At 47.3% G+C, this 18,840-nt stretch overlaps 3 protein-coding genes and 1 long non-coding RNA gene across 6 annotated transcripts in view; 1 reads left to right on the top strand and 3 right to left on the bottom strand.

The window, feature by feature from the left end:
- LOC127604074 (uncharacterized) overlaps positions 1-18,840 on the bottom strand; it is a 140,516-nt gene that overhangs the window by 100,747 nt on the left and 20,929 nt on the right. The window lies entirely within an intron of this gene.
- aldh18a1 (aldehyde dehydrogenase 18 family, member A1) overlaps positions 1-18,840 on the bottom strand; it is a 140,164-nt gene that overhangs the window by 101,400 nt on the left and 19,924 nt on the right. The window lies entirely within an intron of this gene.
- oat (ornithine aminotransferase) lies at positions 5,147-10,603 on the bottom strand. The gene is made up of 10 exons (XM_052070856.1): positions 10,444-10,603; positions 8,390-8,610; positions 7,801-8,025; positions 7,615-7,710; positions 7,035-7,162; positions 6,778-6,900; positions 6,486-6,614; positions 6,283-6,396; positions 5,887-6,031; positions 5,147-5,817 (listed from the first exon to the last, which is right to left on the bottom strand). Exons 2-10 carry the CDS (start codon positions 8,592-8,594, stop codon positions 5,657-5,659), a joined length of 1,326 nt encoding a protein of 441 aa, XP_051926816.1. The 5' UTR covers positions 8,595-8,610; positions 10,444-10,603; the 3' UTR covers positions 5,147-5,656.
- On the top strand, positions 10,721-18,034 carry lhpp (phospholysine phosphohistidine inorganic pyrophosphate phosphatase). The gene is made up of 7 exons (XM_052070875.1): positions 10,721-10,929; positions 11,025-11,212; positions 11,665-11,818; positions 12,014-12,077; positions 12,310-12,402; positions 12,572-12,663; positions 17,179-18,034. The coding sequence occupies exons 1-7, from the start codon at positions 10,799-10,801 to the stop codon at positions 17,276-17,278; spliced, it is 822 nt and encodes a 273-aa protein (XP_051926835.1). The 5' UTR covers positions 10,721-10,798; the 3' UTR covers positions 17,279-18,034.

Genomic DNA, 18,840 nt, shown 5'->3' with positions numbered 1-18,840 from the left:
AGTGGAAGGGGTCACCCGCTGAGCTATTTTAAGGCCGCACTATAAATATAGGAAACATTCGTCAGCGCTGAACATAACAGTCGATTTTCTGTTATTCAGGAATTTGCTCATATTGGGGTGTGGAGGGGGGGGATAAATATATCGTGGAGCTCGTCACCGAGGTGCCGGAGAGTTGAGTGGAAAAGCAAACCTCTTGGGGGGGGTTGAGTCGGAAAAGGGGGGCGCAGCGGGCATTTTACAGCCAAGTGTGCTTTGTACAGTCTGTTGGCGTTGACAGATTGTAACGTTCTCGTGCTAACGTACCAGCTTTTTAAATCCCATCACCTGCACTATGTAATGGCGTAGACCGAACAAAGGATAGCAGTATTGCTATTCCTCCATTGCCCGTTTTTTATGATGTTGCGCCTTTTCCAGAAACGACTTTGTTTGTGTATCTGATTGGCCATCTGTCATTTTTTTTATACTTATCGTTGAAAAAATATGGATGAAATGTCATCATTTCGATCTCTGCAACATCTTTTCCTCTGCGTAGCCTCGAAAGAGGCAAAATAGCCTAAGGTGCCATTTTTTGGAAGCAGGCCGTTACTCAAAATGACCTGCAGCTCCTTTTGGGGTTGATTGTTTTTTGTGCCTTGCAGCAAAGCATTATAAAGGCCACGCCTCCTGGGGAAAAAGCGACCGCCGCCTCCTCGACACTAAATTGAAATTTTTGTTCCGAACAAAACAAGCCTCCTGCGAGCAAACGCGGATAACAAATCACCACACTGCGGGTTACTTTGCAGCCGCAGTACGTTTGAGATTCGCTCGACATCATAAATCTGCTCAGGTGTACGAATGCTACTTGCAGAAATAATTTTTATATTGTGATTATTGTTATTATTATTATTTGGACCTTTAAAAAAAACTTTGCATCGCTAATAATTGCTCCCAGCTTTAATTCTGACCCTTTCCCCATGCGTTTGCTTCATCAGTTGAGTCGCTGCGGCATCCCATTCGGTGTGACAGCGTATGACTTCTGTCGTTCACGCGTCTGCAAACATCACCGAAAATGGGTGGGACGAAAAATTAGTAATGCACACAGAGGCTGCTGATTATCTTCTCAAATTCAATTTTTTTTATTATTATTTTTTTGCCTCTGAGTACTACGTTTTCGTCAATTGAATTTCCCCCCCAGACCATTACGTTATTGCAAAAATGAGACTTTTCCTTATATTCACACAGCATAAAATAACAACCGAAATGTCCACTTTATTTTGGTTTGAATGATGACGCTATTCATCGGTACCCGCCTCCCGATGAATAGTGACCAGTGTTAGTGCAGGACATGAGCTCACCACCCCTGGACATCCAGAAGTCCATGCCGACCCGTACGGCGGTACCAGAAGTGATTCCTCTCCTCCTGACAACATTCCTTTGGCTCACCTGCCTCCTCGCCGCAACAGCTGCTACGGTCTTCCCATTTTCCCGGGCGTTCCCAAATTCAACGCGGGATTCTTCTGCCCATGTCGTACTCCCCCATTTCGTAGATGAACTTTATGACAGGCCCAAAACTCACGTCTGAGTCGGTTTACTCATCGAGGCGAGAGAACCGTGAGTTGAGCAAGTGATGAAAACGTGACGAACCGTGAGTTAGTTCCTAATTTCTTTTTTTTTTTTTGCAATATTTCTCTTCCCTGTTCAAATTTCCATCCGCCCTCGCCTTTCCTTCCATCCCGGCTTCCTTGTTTTTTCTTTCCACCCATCCACGTTTCTGTCTTCCTGTAAGTTCATTCAAGAAGCGTCCAGCTACTTTTTTTCTGGCCCTACCTGGACATGCGCTGGGATGTTGGCCCATTTCTTCCATGACAGCAGAAAAACTTTTCATGTGAAAAGTTTCTCAGAACAACTCAGACGGCCATGTTGGCTTTGGGCTTCTGCACTGGGGTGGTGGCTTCTCTTCCTTGTGTGTTCTCCATTAGCACATGTGATGTGGTTTTGGGTTTTGAGTTCGGGGAAATTCCACCCCATATGCACAAAAAGATGCCATTAAGTTTTTTTTTTGTTGTTTTTTTTTTCCTTTTGTTGCCTGAGGAAACAAAAAAAATGAAAACAGAGCAGACTTTGCTAAAAAAAGCAACGAAATCAACAACATTGGTCGTGGATGAACCCCTAATTCCTTGTGCTGCTTTGACCGCGTCAGAATGACACATTGATGAATCATCATCTGCGTTAGAAAGAAAAGTCTTTGTTCACAATTTTTTTTTGTTTGATTAATTGTATCAGTGCTCTGTATCGTGAGTGCTCAAATGTGAATACTCGCACGAGTATCGCACCCCATGTCGGGCTCTTAAAACGCTGGCCAAATAAAAAGCAGGCTGGGCTTCTTTTTGAACGTCGGCTCTGTGGCTGTGGGGACAGCGTGGGCATACTAATACCAGCCAGGTCCAGCTGCTTGCTACGCATGGACGACTAAACTCGATTGTGAAACATCACACGGCCTCGCACGCGCGCCGGGGTAGCAAGCGGCAAAGTGGCTCACCACCGCGTCGTCCGCCAGGCGCCCGTCTCCTCTGATAGCTGAGCGCTTATTGCTTGAACAGGCGGCGGCATCGGCGGTGTCACTGAACTCGTCGTGCCGCCGGTGCTGTCCCGTGCATACAGATGCACCTCCATTAGTAGTACAAGTAGTTACAAGGAGTAGGGACCAAAAAAAAAATTTCATGAGGAGGGAAATGGAGGTGACCCAAAATGGAAGAGCGCAAAAGCATTAGGAAAGTGTGGACTGGTTTGGCTTGTTTTGTTGAATGCCGGCTTTGTTTTCATGACACTTCCAAGGCGTGCCAATTACTTGCGGCTTCACAAATGAACTTTGAGCCCATTTTGCTCGTTTTGAAAAGTCAACCGTGTCTCCTTTTGAGGACTAAAATTTGCCCAGCAGGCTCGATGAAGTCTTATCAAGTCTACACGGGGTTGCAGCTGAACTTATTGGAGCAAGGACAAGCGCTGTCGACACCATCCGCCTTCAAAGTCGATGGAGGATGATGATGATGACGACGATGGTGGGGATTTATCTTTTCGGACACTTGAGAGCTTCGGTGGCAGCGAGCCCAAAGCGCGGCTTTGCCCGTCTCACCTTCCAGCCTCAAAAACCATCCTTTGCCTCCCACAATCATCGCCGTTGTTTTTAGGCATCGGTTTCCTGTGGGTTGATTTTTTTTTTTTCTTTCGTTCTCCACTCAAAGTGGAAGCTGACAATTCCTTCTTGCCTATGACCTTCCTCTTCTTCCCACGTCTCCAGCTGTGAGCGTGATCTGTGTTCATGGCGCTTCTGGCTCAGGATCTGCCCGCCTGTCTGCGGCTTTCGGCTTCCCCGAAATACCCCCGGGCACGTTTTAATGGTGAAATGTTTCGGATTTTGCGGCAGTCTTGGCGTTCATGAGAGCCTGGCGGGTCTGTCACTTGTAACTGACCGACGGGAAAGTGAAACGGGAGGCCACGCCCCAAAAGTTATATTAGGAGGTGTGGTGCACCAGCTGGAACGCTTGAAACGACAGGATTTGTTTTTCGTGGCTGTAGCTTGACATGTCAACCGACAACGATTAAAGGGCGAGTCAAGTCAAACGTTTTCTTGACGCAATGTTCAGTGCGCCCCGACGAGTCCAAACATGGCGTTCTGATTAATATCATCCGATATGAGTGAAGGATTTTTTGTTTTTCAGCATATATTTCCAGACTGAAGTTGTAATCGTTTTAGAATGTTCTGAATAATGTCACGTTGTCATTTCAACTCCATCGTCAGGGTGTGACGTACGTTTCTTTTCACTGCGCACCAAACCCACGCTTGACGTCAAACCTGGGCGCATCATGTCAAATGTGCTAATTGGAAGTTTTCCCAGGAGGAGACGTGACCTCCTAATGGCCACGCCGAGCCTCATCCATTTAAAGTGGAGCGATTCCCTACTGGCAACTCAAATGGGAAAGATAGTCGGCGCGCAATCCTATTTCAAGATGATGTGCCATTTATCGGTCCACTTGGACGTCGTGAACTTAATGCAATAGTGACGTTTGTGTCATTTATCGGTTGCAGGTGGGGAAAAATGGATGACTCTGTATTCCATTTCCGTGGACGTGGAGTTTGTCTAATTTGATCCCACGTCATAAAATGTTTTTATGAATTGAGTTTTAAGGGATGTCCTCTTCCCCATTGGGCCTGTTTGTCAAGCATTTATCAGGGAAGGAGGGCGGAATAACCAATGATGCGATTTCCTTCGGGATGAGACTCTTGGCCTTGAGCAGACGCACTTGCAGAGGAGTTGCGACGGTAAAATTAGTCCAAAAACTAAAACTGAATGTGAGCAGAAAGTGTTTCACGATAATTTTTTCCCCGTTCAGTCTGTTGAGATATTTTGGGGGGGGGGAATAGTTCCCCTCCACCCACTTGTTTGATTAATGAAGAGATTCGTGCCAATCCCTTTGCTCAAATGGTGCACACCTCCGAGCAAGTCTTGACACAGGCAAAGTTTGCGGTCCTCAACGTTGCCCAACCTGTCACCCCACCTGCCAAAAGCAAAGCTCATTGTCGGAAGAGGGGGGCTGCGACGTGCCGAGAGGGACGCATCCTCCGAGCCTCAAGGGGCCTCGCTCGCGTTATTTGTGTCACCTGCTGCTAAAAGCCTGCTCTCTGCTGCCAACCTCGGATTCCTCTCATATTTCACAAGCAAACGCGGAGGCCTCGCTCGGCTGGCTGCCATACGAAATAATGAGCTCTCCTGTGCTGTCTGATTTGAAGACACTGGGCCCTTTTGTCGTCCTCTTCTGCAGGCCTCGCTTTCCGAAAAAGACAGCTCCGGGTCATCTTAGCCCACCCAATTTAAGCAGAAAAATGGAGAATGTCACATGTCTAAATGTTACGACAAAGTGTATTCATTTATTAATGCTCATAACATTAAATATTTTTAAAATGTGATTATTTACCAGTGCAACAAATTAAGTTCTCCACTCTTCTAATGTACTGACTGCAACAGTTGTTGCCTTACGTGCGTCCAGTGAGGTCACCACACCACCTAGTGGTAGTGTTGGTCATTACAGAATTTCCCAACTTGATTGTAATTTCGTTGTGGGTTTTTTTTTCATTGGCGACATTACACAACTCACTCCACACCATGAATGGCTGCAATAATTTATTGCATTTTTTTCCTTGCACATAACAAAGCCTGGCTTTGGAAAAGAAAGTAAGATGCAACCCTTGTTCTGCTCACTTAAAAGCGCCATCCACCAGAATGAGATGACTATTCAAGAAAAACAACTTTTAAATTCTGCTCCTCGACGTGCTTCTGTGTGCACCCCTTGCACACCTTCATAGTCCCCAAAAAACTTTCAGGTTCATGCCGCCGTTTCAATCTTTGAAGGACAAGTAGTAAAATATTTTTCAATTTTATTTTAAACAATGAATTAGAACAGCAGGTCTTCAACACCACTAGGTGGCATTATCATTGTGCAAAAATGTTTTCATTTAAATAGATGTTCATACGGTGGAAGGAATGGAATTCACTTGACCTCTTTTCCTGCCCTTGCGCCCGTAAAAACGTAATGAGGGTTGGGGGGGACAAAAAGAAAAAAAGGGGGGCACGACTCACCGAAAACGAAAGCAAAGCCACATGGCTGCTAGTTGGACTTTTTAGAGCGCCGCGACGGTTCTGTGGATGATGTCGATGCACTCTCTCAGCTGAGGCTCGTTGATGGTAAGGGGCGGGGCCAGGCGGATGATGTCGCCGTGGGTGGGCTTCGCCAGCAGGCCGTGATCGCGGAGGCGCAGGCACACCTTCCACGCGTCGTATTCTGAGCGGGGCGGCAAGCGGCCCGTCAGCGTCCCTCTTGGTACAAACGTGGCCAAATGGCGCGGCTAACCTTTGGTTTGTTTGATGACGACGGCGTTGAGTAGGCCCTTGCCCCGCACCGCGGTCACAATGTCGGACGGCAGCTTCCTTAACTCCGAGCGCAGCAGCCGTCCCAGCCGCTCGGCGTTCTCTGCCAGCTTCTCCTCCTCCAATACCTGCGCGAAGCGTTGTGTGTGTGTATTACAAGTAATGGCAATGGAACTAAAATTGTAATCCAAATAAAGTATCATTGCTGAGAAAAATAAGTTAAGAACATTTTTGAATTGAAGCAATTCAGGATCGGCAAATGTCATTCATATATTGTTTGACGACAGAGTTTTTTGAATCGCTTCAAGTTCTTCAATGAGAAAATGTCGCAGCCCGTGCAAATAAAAGATGCGGGTCTTGAATGAACTTGAACTCTGACCTCGAGGGCAGCGATGGCCACCCGACAGGCGACGGGGTTCCCGCCGTACGTGGACCCGTGCTCCCCGGGCTTGATGGTCAGCATGACCTCATCGTCGCACAGCACCGCAGAGACCTGACGCGAATGCAACCGTTATTCGTTGCGCAGTAAAAATAATGAAGACAAATTTGGCTTTGGTTATAAAATTTTTTAAAAACGCTTACAGGGTAAACTCCTCCCGAAAGCGCTTTTCCCAGAATGACAATATCCGGACGTGCTTGCTCATGATCCACGGCCAGACGCCGCCCGGTACGCGCCAAACCTGTCTGCACCTCGTCGGCGATCCACAACACCTGAAAAGACATTTTTCCACGCAACTAAATTCATGCTTCCCTCTGTCTTTTTTATAAGTAGCGTTGTCAAATTATTTCAATAACCAACTGCAAGTTTGTTTGGCGACGCTACTTGGCATGACGAATCCTCACAGCAATGGGGAAAGCCGAAACAACAACTCACGTTGTGCCGTGTGCACAGCTCTCGGACCTGGGTCAGGTAGCCGTCGTCGGGCACCAGCACGCCCGCCTCGCCCTGGATGGGCTCCACCATGAAAGCGGCGACGTGCGGGTCTCGCAGGGCTTTCTGCAACAGATGTGACATAACAGAACATGACCACGCCTCCTTTCTCTTTACACAGAAAAAGTGAGCAGTCGCGGTAATGATCGGGGGGGGGCAACACCCTCTCTTATTTTGTCTGCTAGAATCCAAAACCAAACCTCAAGTGCGGGAATGTCGTTGAAGGGGACCAGGTCAAATCCGGGCATGAAAGGGCCAAAGCCTTCGTAGCTGCTGGGGTCAGTAGAGCTGGAGATGGCTGCCAGGGTGCGGCCCCAGAAGTTTCCATCTGGCACAGAGAATATTTTTCTCATCCGGCGATGAGCGACTCGGCGCCACTTGTGGCCATCGGCGGCCGGTGCGTGAATGTGCCGAGCGATCCGTTCCGACTAGGTCATATCGAGTTGGCGGCCATCGAAACGTGACCGTGTGTTGCTGCGATCGTCTATGTAACGGTACGCTCGGTATCTTTCATTCATTCATTCATTCATTCATCTTCCTAACCGCTTGATCCTCACTAGGGTCACGGGGGGTGCTGGAGCCTATCCCAGCTGTCTCCGGGCAGTAGGCGGGGGACACCCTGAATCGGTTGCCAGCCAATCGCAGGGCACACAGAGACTAACAACCATTCGCACTCACACTCACACCTAGGGACAATTTAGAGTGTTCAATCAGCCTGCCACGCATGTTTTTGGAATGTGGGAGGAAACCGGAGCACCCGGAGAAAACCCACGCACTCACCGGCAAAAATAATTTTGGCTTTGTTCTTGGGGACTCCCTTCACATTGTAGGCCCACTTCCGAGCCAGCTTGCAGGCCGTCTCGCCGCCTTCCACACCTTCAACAAAGACTGCCATCAGCATTTCTCTGTCACACCCCCCCACCCCCACCCCCAACCCAATGGACACTCGTATTTATTTCCCCTTACCGGTGTTCATGGGTAAGACCTTGTCATAGCCAAACATGGTGGTGACGTACTCCTCGTAGGCGCCCAGCACGTCATTGTAGAAAGCTCGGGAGGTCAGCGTGAGCGTGGAGGCTTGGGCGGTGAGGGCTGCAATGATCTTGGGGTGGCAGTGGCCCTGATTGACGGCGCTGTAGGCGCTCAGGAAGTCAAAGTAGCGGCTGCCTTCAACGTCCCAAACAAAGATTCCTGAAGGTAGAAAAGATTCCGTTTTTCAGCTCATTGCAGATTTTTGTGTGCTGCCGCTTCCGTTGTTCAAAGCGTCGCCCTGCAAAGTGCGCCGCTTCCAAAAAATTAGAGAATCGCTGCAAACTTTGAATTCTGTGACCTTCGGCAACTTAAAAATAATGTAGAGATGAGCACGGTTAATTCTCTTAATTGCCTTCCACATAAGATCCCAGAAGAGGGAAAAATCAATTCAAGTTGGAAATTTTATTTTTATTGGAAATAAATTATTTAAATGAGTATGTCCAGACACGGTCTCTCACTTTTGTGTCCAAAAAGACTTTGTAACGTGCCGTAAGTTTTTTGGGGGGGCGCAATGTTAGCTCACCCTCGCCTCGCTGCAGCGCCACAGGCAGGGGATGGTAGTTGTGCGCGCCGTACTTCTCCTCGCGGGCGTAAATCTCCTCGGGGGTGAGCGCCTGTTCCATCTTGCGCGTGACGCCGGGACTCGCCGCCGAGTGGACCCCACGGAGGGCGCCGAGCGGCGCCGAGCTCCTCAGGCTGCGACCCAACTGGAAAATCAGTGACCTCATCCTGGTGTGGTTGCGTCTTCGAGGAGAAAAGGCAGACGCAGTCGAGGATTATGTGGATATTCAGCGGTAACTTGCTGATCCTGTTCCCCGTGCGGATCCGTTAGCCTGCTTCCCAGTCAAATTGGAAGCAAACACACGACAAAAGCGGCGCTATTGAACGGGAATAAGCTCATTCCTGGCTTTGTGCAAACATCGCCGGTGTGCTCACTCGGGTCTGCTGAACAACAGCGAGTCCCCTTTCACACCGTGGACAATACAAGTGTCAAAACCACAATGCCACTGGCTCTTTGACAGACTTGTCAAAATTTAATATCAAAACGCTTCATCTGTCATGGGCGTTTGGAGAACCCCCCCCCCCCCCCCAGTTTGTGTGGCGTGATCAGGATGCGAGTTGTCATCAGCAGTTTGTGTATGGATGTCCTTATTTACATTGTTCAACAATGCGTGTTTGTTCCGTCGCTGTTCTGTTCAGCATATAAGTTTAGTGTTCATTTCCTTCACCACCCAGTGAAAGTGGTAAAAAAAAAAGTCCTTATTTATCTTACCATCCAGTGTTGGAGATTAAAACAAACTATTTAAGTGTACCCAAATAATGCATACATTTATCATTCCTACTCACAATTCTTTTGCAATTTAAATCAAGTTGGATTTATAAATTGTGTTGTCAAGCATGTGAGGAATTGAGATAATCTATATATATATATTGCGCGTCGTCCCGCACGCGGTCTGTCCTTCCGTCTGTCCCTTTTCAAAACGTACCTACTTCACCGCGCCGCCACTGCGCCGCTCAGGCAGTGGCTCACTACGATCGCGCGGGCATCTTAGCGAAAAAATGTTGTCTACCCACAAGCATTGCAATGAAATTGTTAGTTATTTCGTAGAGCTAAACATCTCTTTATTTTCGCGATAAGCAATGAAGATGAACAAAAAGTTGAACCAAGCAACAACACTTTTGTGGGCCGGAGGCCCAACTTACCAGCCTTCCGCAGGAACAAGCTGATGAGCCGCCCATAGGGCGGCGAACCAGCTAGTGTAAATATAAATGACATAATGCTTAAACCAGATTATACCTGCAAAACGACATAAGCCGCCGCTGACAGTTGATTCCCCTGATTGGCTGCTCGCTTGCAAATCGGCCAACCACAAGTATCAGTCGTTACAAAAGCAAAGCAAACAACATTAGAAATTCAGTTTCTCTTAAATTTGTTCTTGCTTGTATTTTGAGGGCATTAGACACGGTTGGTGTGTGCATTTTGTTTTGTGAAATATTGACTGTGGATGGTATGATTTCTCTGCATTTTTTTTCTGTCATGAGGTTGTCCTGGTAAGCACAGGGTTATAACGGATTTCTGACTGCATGGCAGTCCTCTGTTGTGACGTATCTGTGCCACCTTACACTAAAACCCGTGGTTTATATTCCACATTTTCAAAGCACAACAAATGTCTTACCCTTTAGGAAGCGCATTGACAGCATGCTATTGATGTGGAGGTCCCTTGACTTGATTTTCCTTTGGCTCCCAAATGACTGTCACGTAGTTAAACTCTAAACACCGCAGTAGATAATCAATCGTCCTGACCTTTTTGGCATTGCTGGACAGTTTAACCAGCCCCTGAAAGATGATAGGCTGCAAGGGAGCAGCCTCCAAACACGCGGCCCCACTTGATGCATGCGTCAAACCATTCTGCTTTAAAAGATATCTATTGCCAATTGGTTGATGTATATTATGCAATATCCATTTCAGTCAATATCTCATCCATGATCATATAATTATATTAGCCCGGTAGCTAAGCTAACTTTAGCTGTCAAGTGAAACGGAATTAAGACAGATGGAGAACAAAGCACAAGTACCAGAACAAGGTGAAATGTAGTTCGGGAGCGTCTTGGGGCGTGTCGTGTGTCTGTGGGGCTTGGGGCTTGGGTTTTTATCCGATGTTCGGCGTTAGAGCAGGTCAGATTTCGGTGTGCGAGTCCTTGTCAAGCATGGAAATATACTAAACGTGACGTCACAGGACACGCCCCCATGTTGTAACATTTGCTGTGATTGCGAAACCACGAGTGTGGCTCGTATTGTCCCTTTAAAAAAATTACTATATTTTTAAATTAGAATTTAAAACCTGAAAAACTAGTTTATTTTGAAACGCTGTTCCAGCGCGACTGTAAAGATGCTACTCTCGCGCATGCGCAAAAGAAGAGCCGTCTCGTCATGGCGGACACCGGCTGGCCCAGCTGCGCAAGAAGTTTAAAAGGCGTCATACTGGACATGTGTGGAGTCTTGTATGACGGCGGGGAGGGCGACGGGGTGGCCATTCCCGGCTCCGTCGAGGCCGTGAGGAGGTGAGTGTTGAGCGGCACACACATTTGATTTGAACCCGGTTTTGTTTACATCCCTTCACTGAATACTCTCGCTGACTTTTTGTGCGTTTGCGAAGGCTCAAAGCTTCCGACCTGAAGCTGAGATTCTGCACCAACGAGACGCAAGCAGTGAGAGAGAAGTTTGTGGCCAAACTTCAAAGATTGGGATTTGATATTTGTGTCACTGAGGTCTTCTCTCCTGCACCTGCAGCCGTTGCTGTGCTTCGGGAAAGGGGGCTGCGGCCCCACCTGCTGGTGTATGACGGTATTGTCTGTTCATACACGAAGTAGTCGAGGCTTCATTTGTACTGATTAGCAAACGAATCTGGGGGCTTCATATCTTGAATGTTTGTGCCAGTTGTTCATGCTTGTAGTTACTCGTTTTTTTAAAATGTGTGTTTTCTCAAAATTTGGGCATCACCTGAGGTACTGTCATCCTCTCCAGCTTCATAGATTGCATCACAGTCAGAATCATCTTGGTTGCTCGAAAGGAAAAAGAAAAGTGCATTGAACTGTTAACATTGTAACTAAACCAGAACCTTGATATACACTAGTGCTCATGTGTACTCTAAAGGTTCTCATGCGTTATCATCTGAAATATATTTATTGTCTCGCTGCTTAAGAGTTATCACAATTGAGTTTTTTCACTGTAGTTCTCAATGTTTTATTTTAACCAGACTCGTATAAATATATATTACATATTCTCTCTCCCAACAGCACTCATGCCCGAGTTTGACGGCATAGACAAGAGCGATCCCAATTGCGTGGTGATCGGCGACGCTGCTGAAAAGTTCTCCTACGCCAACATGAATGAGGCGTTTAGGGTTCTGATCGGCCTGGAGAAGCCGACCCTGTTCTCTCTCGGCAAAGGGTAATTGTTTACCTGTCCTCGGGATGACAGTACTGCTGGTTTCCACCACATGCATAAATCACAGCTTTTGCGACGTTTAAATGGCCGCCACGTCTGTAGAAAAGTCCAGCGCGATTGACTATGTGATTGTCTCTCTTTTACTTTGTTTCATTGTGTCATACAGTGAGTGGTTAACCTCACTCTCTCTCGCCACAGAAAGTACTACAAGGAGACAGACGGGTTGAAGCTGGATGTGGGAGTTTACACGAAGGCCCTGGAGGTAGAGCGGCCACCACAGTAGATGGGGACTGCTTGTCATCATCATACCCAAACTTTTTATTTCTTAACATTCTTGGTTTTTATAAAGTGCATACGATATAGAGCTGTGTGACTTAATAAAACAACAACAGCAACTCATCATTTCGAGGCACCAGAGTATATTAACAAAATGGATGACAAAGTACAATTGCAAAGAAAAAAAAAAGGTTTCACACCTGTTTGATTTAATCTAGTACGCCTGTGACGTGGAGGCAGAGGTCATCGGGAAGCCGTCCGCTACGTTCTTCATGAGCGTCCTCAACGACATGGCGCTCCAGCCACATGAGGTGGGTCGAAGCAGACACGCAAAATACTCATGACCGCGCATATAATTTGAATCTTGTCTCTCATGTGATGTCCTTCATTACAGTTATTTCTGCTCATTGAGGGAGCGTCTTGTTTTGACTTTTGTTTTTTTTGTTGTTTTACAACAATATATTTTGATTGCACCGGTAGGTGATGATGATAGGTGATGATCTGGTGAACGACATTGGCGGCGCCCAGCAAGTCGGAATGAAAGGCGTGCAAGTCCGAACGGGAAAATACAGGTTGGTGAATTACAGGGTAGTACCCGAAAATAAAAAAAAAACGTGACTGATGATTATTCATCACAAACGACTCTGGTAGCCATTCTATTGCGACAAAAGACCAGCCCCCTGGGAGAAATGCCTCCTTTTGTCAACAGAGGGCGCCAAGCACCAGATGTTTCTTCTCGTATTTCCTTCTTTGGGTCAAAGATTTGTCCGTTTTATTGAGACGTCTCCAAAAATACCTCTCCGCACAACTGAATCTCAACATATTTATGGTACGAGGCTGCTCGGGTACCTGAGTTGCAGTGCAACTACAGGTGTGTGGATGATTATTTAAAAAAATAAAAATTATATTGTGGCTTGAGTGGAGAGCAGATGACGCGCAAACCTCTGCTTCCCATCAAGCTTGCAAAGAAAAAAAGAGAGCGCCTGAAATAGGCCAGCAAAAAAAGACACAAATCACAGACGCTTCCTGTCGCGACTGTGTGGATTAGAGTCAGGACATGATCTATTATATCACTGAGCGCTACGTAGATGATTTATTCATCATACCCGCTGACTTTTACAATTCAAATAGCACGACTGATAACAATCTGCTGTAAAAAAAAAAAAAGTCCATATTCATGACAAGCATCACCTTGTACAATCAAATTAAGTGAACACCCTGACTAGAAATATGCCAGTCCATGTTCAAATGGCCCGAGGGCCTACGCCTTTTAATAACTTTCTCTCCATACTGTGGGCGTTCCGACACCTTTTAATGAGACAAACTTGACGGGATTACCTTGTTTGAAGGATTTGTTCCAGAAGGAACTCGTTTCTTAAATTGACTTGAATGTGTTTGACAAAGCTCGAGAGAGAGAGAGAGAAAAAGCACAACTGCATGTGTTAAATCGGAGGCCCTAATCAGTTTCACATGTACTGTACATGCAAGGCTGCACTTTTTTTTTGTCCACATGACCATTAGTGTTATTATTCCTGCAGCAAATACCAACTCTTATGACTGAACGCTTAAGAGGCCTTTTGAGATGACAATCTGTTTCCTTGACGAAAGTCTCTTTTCGTTTAACGTACAACCCATTTATGAAAATGGAGGGAAATTTAGTTGATCTGAACCACGCCAGAAATGACAACCTCCAACGGGGCCATTAAACGCCGGAAACGCGTTCAGTATAATCATCCGCTCGGAGATTTATGAGTGTGACATGATGCCATTTTGAATGAATTGGCAAGTAAGGCCAGATCTCCCATAAGACACTTTGGACTAGCTGGTCACTTTATAAGGAACGCCTACACAAACAAAAGGATGGTGGGGTGTGGGCATGCGAGTTAAGCAGAAACCGGTTGCGGATTCCTGTTGGAGATTGGCATTGATGAGAGCGCCCGATAAAACATTTTCACACAGCAGCCGCCGTCGCCGCCGCCTGCAAGACGGTTTACAGTGTAAATCATACCGCCTGCCGGACCACGCTTGGCTGCACGTGAGAGCTGAAGCCAGTGTTTCCGAGCTGGTCCGGCTGGATTCTGTGTCTCCTCCGCCTTTGGGAGAGACTCAACCGACGTGAGCGGGAAAGCTTTTGACTTGTTGACCCGGCACTTTGTCTCAACGGGGCTGGGGGGGGGGGGGGTTCCCTAATTACCATTAGACAGTTCACGCTCTGTGGGGGAAAGTGGGCCTGAGTTGCTCTTGCAGTTTTTTCCCCCCTTTTAATTGTGTGTGACTCGGGACTCCCCTGAGCTGCACTGAAACGCTCTTACGCGTTACGATATTGGCGAAGGAAACGTCCCTAAAGCTTTTTTGTCCAGTCTGCATGCACTGAGTCTCAAGCCTCAATTTCTGTATGGACTGTATCAATCAGTGCCTCATCGTACGATTTGTTATACATCGAGCGGCGGAATTTGCTATACGACGTCAAACTACCGTTTTTCACACATTTTCTGCCATCGTCATGTGACGCATAAGGATAACGGTCTCTCGCAAAGCAAACAAAAGCCGTGGCCTTAAGACGCAGCCGTGGGGACGCCGGGTCCAACAATTGACCTCTGTGAAATCTGGCTGGTGTTTGGATAGGCACTCGTTGCTAATTCCTGTCTAAATAGGGATTTAGATTAGGGAAAACTTTATTAAAAAGAGTGGATACAAGCGATAAAGCCAAGGCTTCGGCGGAGGGGTGTTGGAATGAATGAAAATTGCGTAAATCCCAAGAATATTGTTCAAAGATTCCTCTCTTCAAAATTGAAGCAACACATGAGTGAGAAACTGAAGCTTTCTCCCAAAGTCCCGTTTGTTCAGCTTGACCTCTTTGTATCGTAAAGGAACACAAGAGCTTTCCTCGTGATTTTGCCAGTTTGAGGATCCTGGTTCCTGTGGCTCTCACCAAACCGGAGAGAGCTATGAAGATTGGATTTTACGGTTTCTTAAAAACTTCAGATGTCACAGAGACGCTACTTTCCCTTTTGCATAAAAATGTCAATCACCTCGCAAATGGTTGGCGTTGTTGAAGTATCAAATAGAACTTGCCCACAAGGCTCGGCTGAGTATCAAGGTTATCGCTAGTCTGTGGTGTTTTGAAGGGCGCGATTCGTTTTTCTTGCGCGTTTTTCTCGACAGCCGTGCCCTCATTGGTGCGCTCTGAAAAACCTTCGCTTCTCCACAACAAAATGACTTGAGTGTTTTTCCATCCAGCTTTGGCAGGCTTTTGACTGTTTTCCTTTTCGGTATTGCTGTCTCGAAGCGCCATAAACGGGATTCCCCCCTCGGCGAAGGCCGCCGTTATTTCCACTTTTTTTTATTTTTTTTGGGTGTATCTTGTTCACGCAGCAATAAGGCCATGCGGGCATGAAAAAGCGTTGAGGGATTATTTTCAAGTATTGGGTTGCAGGTGCAACCGAACCACATCGCCCCCCTGCTCCCTCGAGCGTGCGCGTTGAGAAATTGTTTCGCGCCGTCACCGTGTGGTGTTTTCATCTGCACCTGGCTGACGTCTACGGTTAACGGCGAGCTTTGCCTGTCCTGAAAAATGCTGACAACGGTGTCCTCTGAAGATGCAGTGTTGCACCTCGTTGATTATCGATGTGACAAAGCGATTAAAAAAAAAAGTTTGGCGAGCAAACAGTTTTTAGCGTCAAGTCGCCTGTACCTAATTTTGGCCAGCATTGATTCCGTTTTGCCTTATGTGGCAATGAGGAAACCACAACGGTAATAGAAGAAGACAAAACCTGCCATTTGAGCAGCCCTGTTTTTGATCGGCTCAGTGTGTTTGCATGTTTTGTGAAGTCAATCCGTCGGCGAGGCCGCATGGAGAGACGCAGCAGCGGGACCATTTGCACCTCAGCTCGCGTAACCCAAAATGCCCGGCGGCTGACAGACGTGTGCAAACACATGGCGGCGGCTTCCCCCTGCTATTCACTATTCAATAGCATCTCTTTGCAAAATCCCGCGCCCGGCCTCCTTTCTGGCGGCATACAAATATTTGCCACGGCGCCTTGGCGAGCTCTCGAAGCACAGGATTAATGGCTGTGTATGTGTGTGTGTGTGTGCCACGCACTCGGCACATGGGGAGGGGGGGAGGGCGCCGGGGGACAAAGCCCGGAGCCCATCTGGAACTCCGACCTGTGGCTCGATCCAAGACGCAGGATGAGGTGGGTGAATATTGAGGCCGCCGCTTCATAAATGAGTTTTTTGTTGCCCACACAAAAGCCGCCATTTTACAGCGATTGTGGATGTCAAAAGAATATGAAGGACATGAGCGTTACTTTGCTCTGGCTTTTTTTTTTTGACCCTTTATGTGAAGAATACGGAAGATCGCGGTCACGTGCAGGACAGTGACACAAATGAACAGACATTTTGCACGTTTGTCGGTATGGAAATGTTTACGCTTCTTTTTTTTTTTATCGCCAGAAAAAATATATAATTTAAATAACTGCTTCTTTGTGTCACTGTCCTACACTGTACATGAAAGACACAGTCAGTACTTGCCAGATTTTTCCCATGTGCATAAAAGAAACGGCACAAAGATTTATTTGTAATGATGTTTTGTTGTCATGTGTGGGACTCGGCCAGTACCAACTTGCAGCTCCTTTGTCACTTTAGCCGTCTTGATGCCCTCGATGCGAAGAATATGGCACATTGTCTGGTGTATAGACAGGAAATAGAGTTGGAAGAAGATGGTGACTTGATTGTTGTGACATGTAGAACGCAGAGGTGCGCTCCCTTAAACATTTCAACAGCGGGATGGGCGTATCGGACACACACCTGCAATTTTAACAAGGGCTCGACTCTAAAAATGGTATAAATCATCATGTTTTGTAGCTTTAATCATCCAACTTGCCCGCAGGCAGTTTTGCATTTGAAGCCCGACTGATCAGAAGCCCAAAAACACGCACTCTCCCGCAGGCTTGGCGGCGTCCGCATACTTTGTTGACGTGAGCGCTCGTGATTTCCTCCGCCCCCCCCCCACGGGAACAATTTAACAGCGGAATCTCTCGGTCGACGCCCTGTCATCAACTGTTCTTGTTTTGGGTCCTCCTCAGGCCCAGCGACCAGCGGCACCCGACCGTCACTGCGGATGGGACGGCCGACCACCTGGCCCAGGCTGTGGACGTGATCCTCAGCCGCAGGGGCAAGCCCTGAGCTTTTGCCGTCGCGTTGGAACCGCTCCACGATATGGACCTCCAAAACCAGATCACAGTACGGTACGGTGTGTCTGTACGGATTGGACTTGGTTGACTCAACTTGTAGTTGCTTTCGTAGAACGATCAATGACACGACCCCGACCCCCCCCCCCCCCCCACAAAAAAAACCCTCCCACATATAAGAATCCAATCCGAAAGTAGGTCATAGTCTCGTTCCGTGTGAAAGTGTCACAACTGGGCTCAATCAAACCAACGAGTCGTTCCTTTCATAGAATCGGCAAAAACTGATGCTGCCGTTCCAGAGTGACCTTGGTTTCATTACCTGGGGTGGAGTTTAGTGTCATACCGGCCGCATCAATGAACGCTCGCCTCGCAATAGTCTGGCTTTGGTGCCGTGCTTACCAAGTGGACCAAAAAAAAAAAAAAGTATTGGGACTTGAGAGCTTCTTTTCTCTTCCACTTTTTTTTTTTTGGGCCCACTTAATCTGCATTCGAGTTCAGCCAAACAGCGTCTGACAGCCTTGCAAGTCGGCGCTCTTGATTTCTTTTGAACCCATCCCATCATGCTCAAACCCACAGAAAAAAAAGGCTCGTTTCCACCAAGTTGGCAGCATTCTCCAAACAGTTTCCGTCAGACAAAAAATTTGCGGCGTGAAAGGAACTACAGAGTCTAGTCATGAAGTAGGCTTGCCTCCAAACTTTTGTCCATATCGTGGATTTGGGCTTGTTCTGATCAATAAAGTCATCAATGATCTGTGGTTATCATCAATCTCTGACATTTGTGAAGAGCTCCTTGTTGTTGTCTACCTAGAATTCACTCCCCCCCCACCCCCCCTTCACATCTGGGAACGGGAAGCTGTCCAGCACGCCAAGACAACAAACGGAACCCGAGTGTGACCAATTGCCCCTGGGATGTTCTTTCCAAGCTTCTCCTCACAACGGCTCGTTAGCATTCGCTCTTAGCCTCGACAAGAAGCGGGAAACTGGTGAGAGATTGGCCTCGGGCAGGGCAGCCGGAATGAAACCGAAACAATTTTTCCCTGGCCGCTACCCCGCAGGTTCCAGTGTACAAAAAAAAAACAAAAGGCCTCATTGACAAATGATTAATGGAGGTCTTCGCGGTTCACTTCACCATGAACCGACGCAAGCTTGACCGTTGTTGGGCAATTAAAGGTAATGAAACGCTCTAAAAGGACAAAAGTGCCACTCCTCTTCAATTGGAATGAGACTTTTCACAGATTTATGGACAATTTTTTTTTCCCCCCTTCTTGTTGTCCTTCTGCCCACCCCATATGGGTTCTCCCTTTCCTTCCACAAGCTCACCATTAAGCCGCTGATCTCATTTTCGACGCTAAGATGACGGACAGCGCAAAGTCTGGAGTGTGTCTGTCAGACCGCCTCCATCCCGGCGCCCCCCCCCCCCCCTTAATACCTTTTGACTAAGCCGCGTTATCTTTGTTCTTGTTATGGGGACTCCCTGGCCCCTCCTTAGATTGCGCAGATGTAACTAAGAGCAATAAATCCTAGAAAGAAGCACCTTAGGCTCTTAGCAAGTGGCAA

The sequence above is a fragment of the Hippocampus zosterae genome, chromosome 7 (genome assembly GCF_025434085.1).
Source record: "Hippocampus zosterae strain Florida chromosome 7, ASM2543408v3, whole genome shotgun sequence".
Taxonomy (NCBI): Eukaryota; Metazoa; Chordata; class Actinopteri; order Syngnathiformes; family Syngnathidae; genus Hippocampus; species Hippocampus zosterae.
Note: the sequence above shows the minus strand (reverse complement) of the source record. Positions and strands in the feature narration are given on the sequence as shown.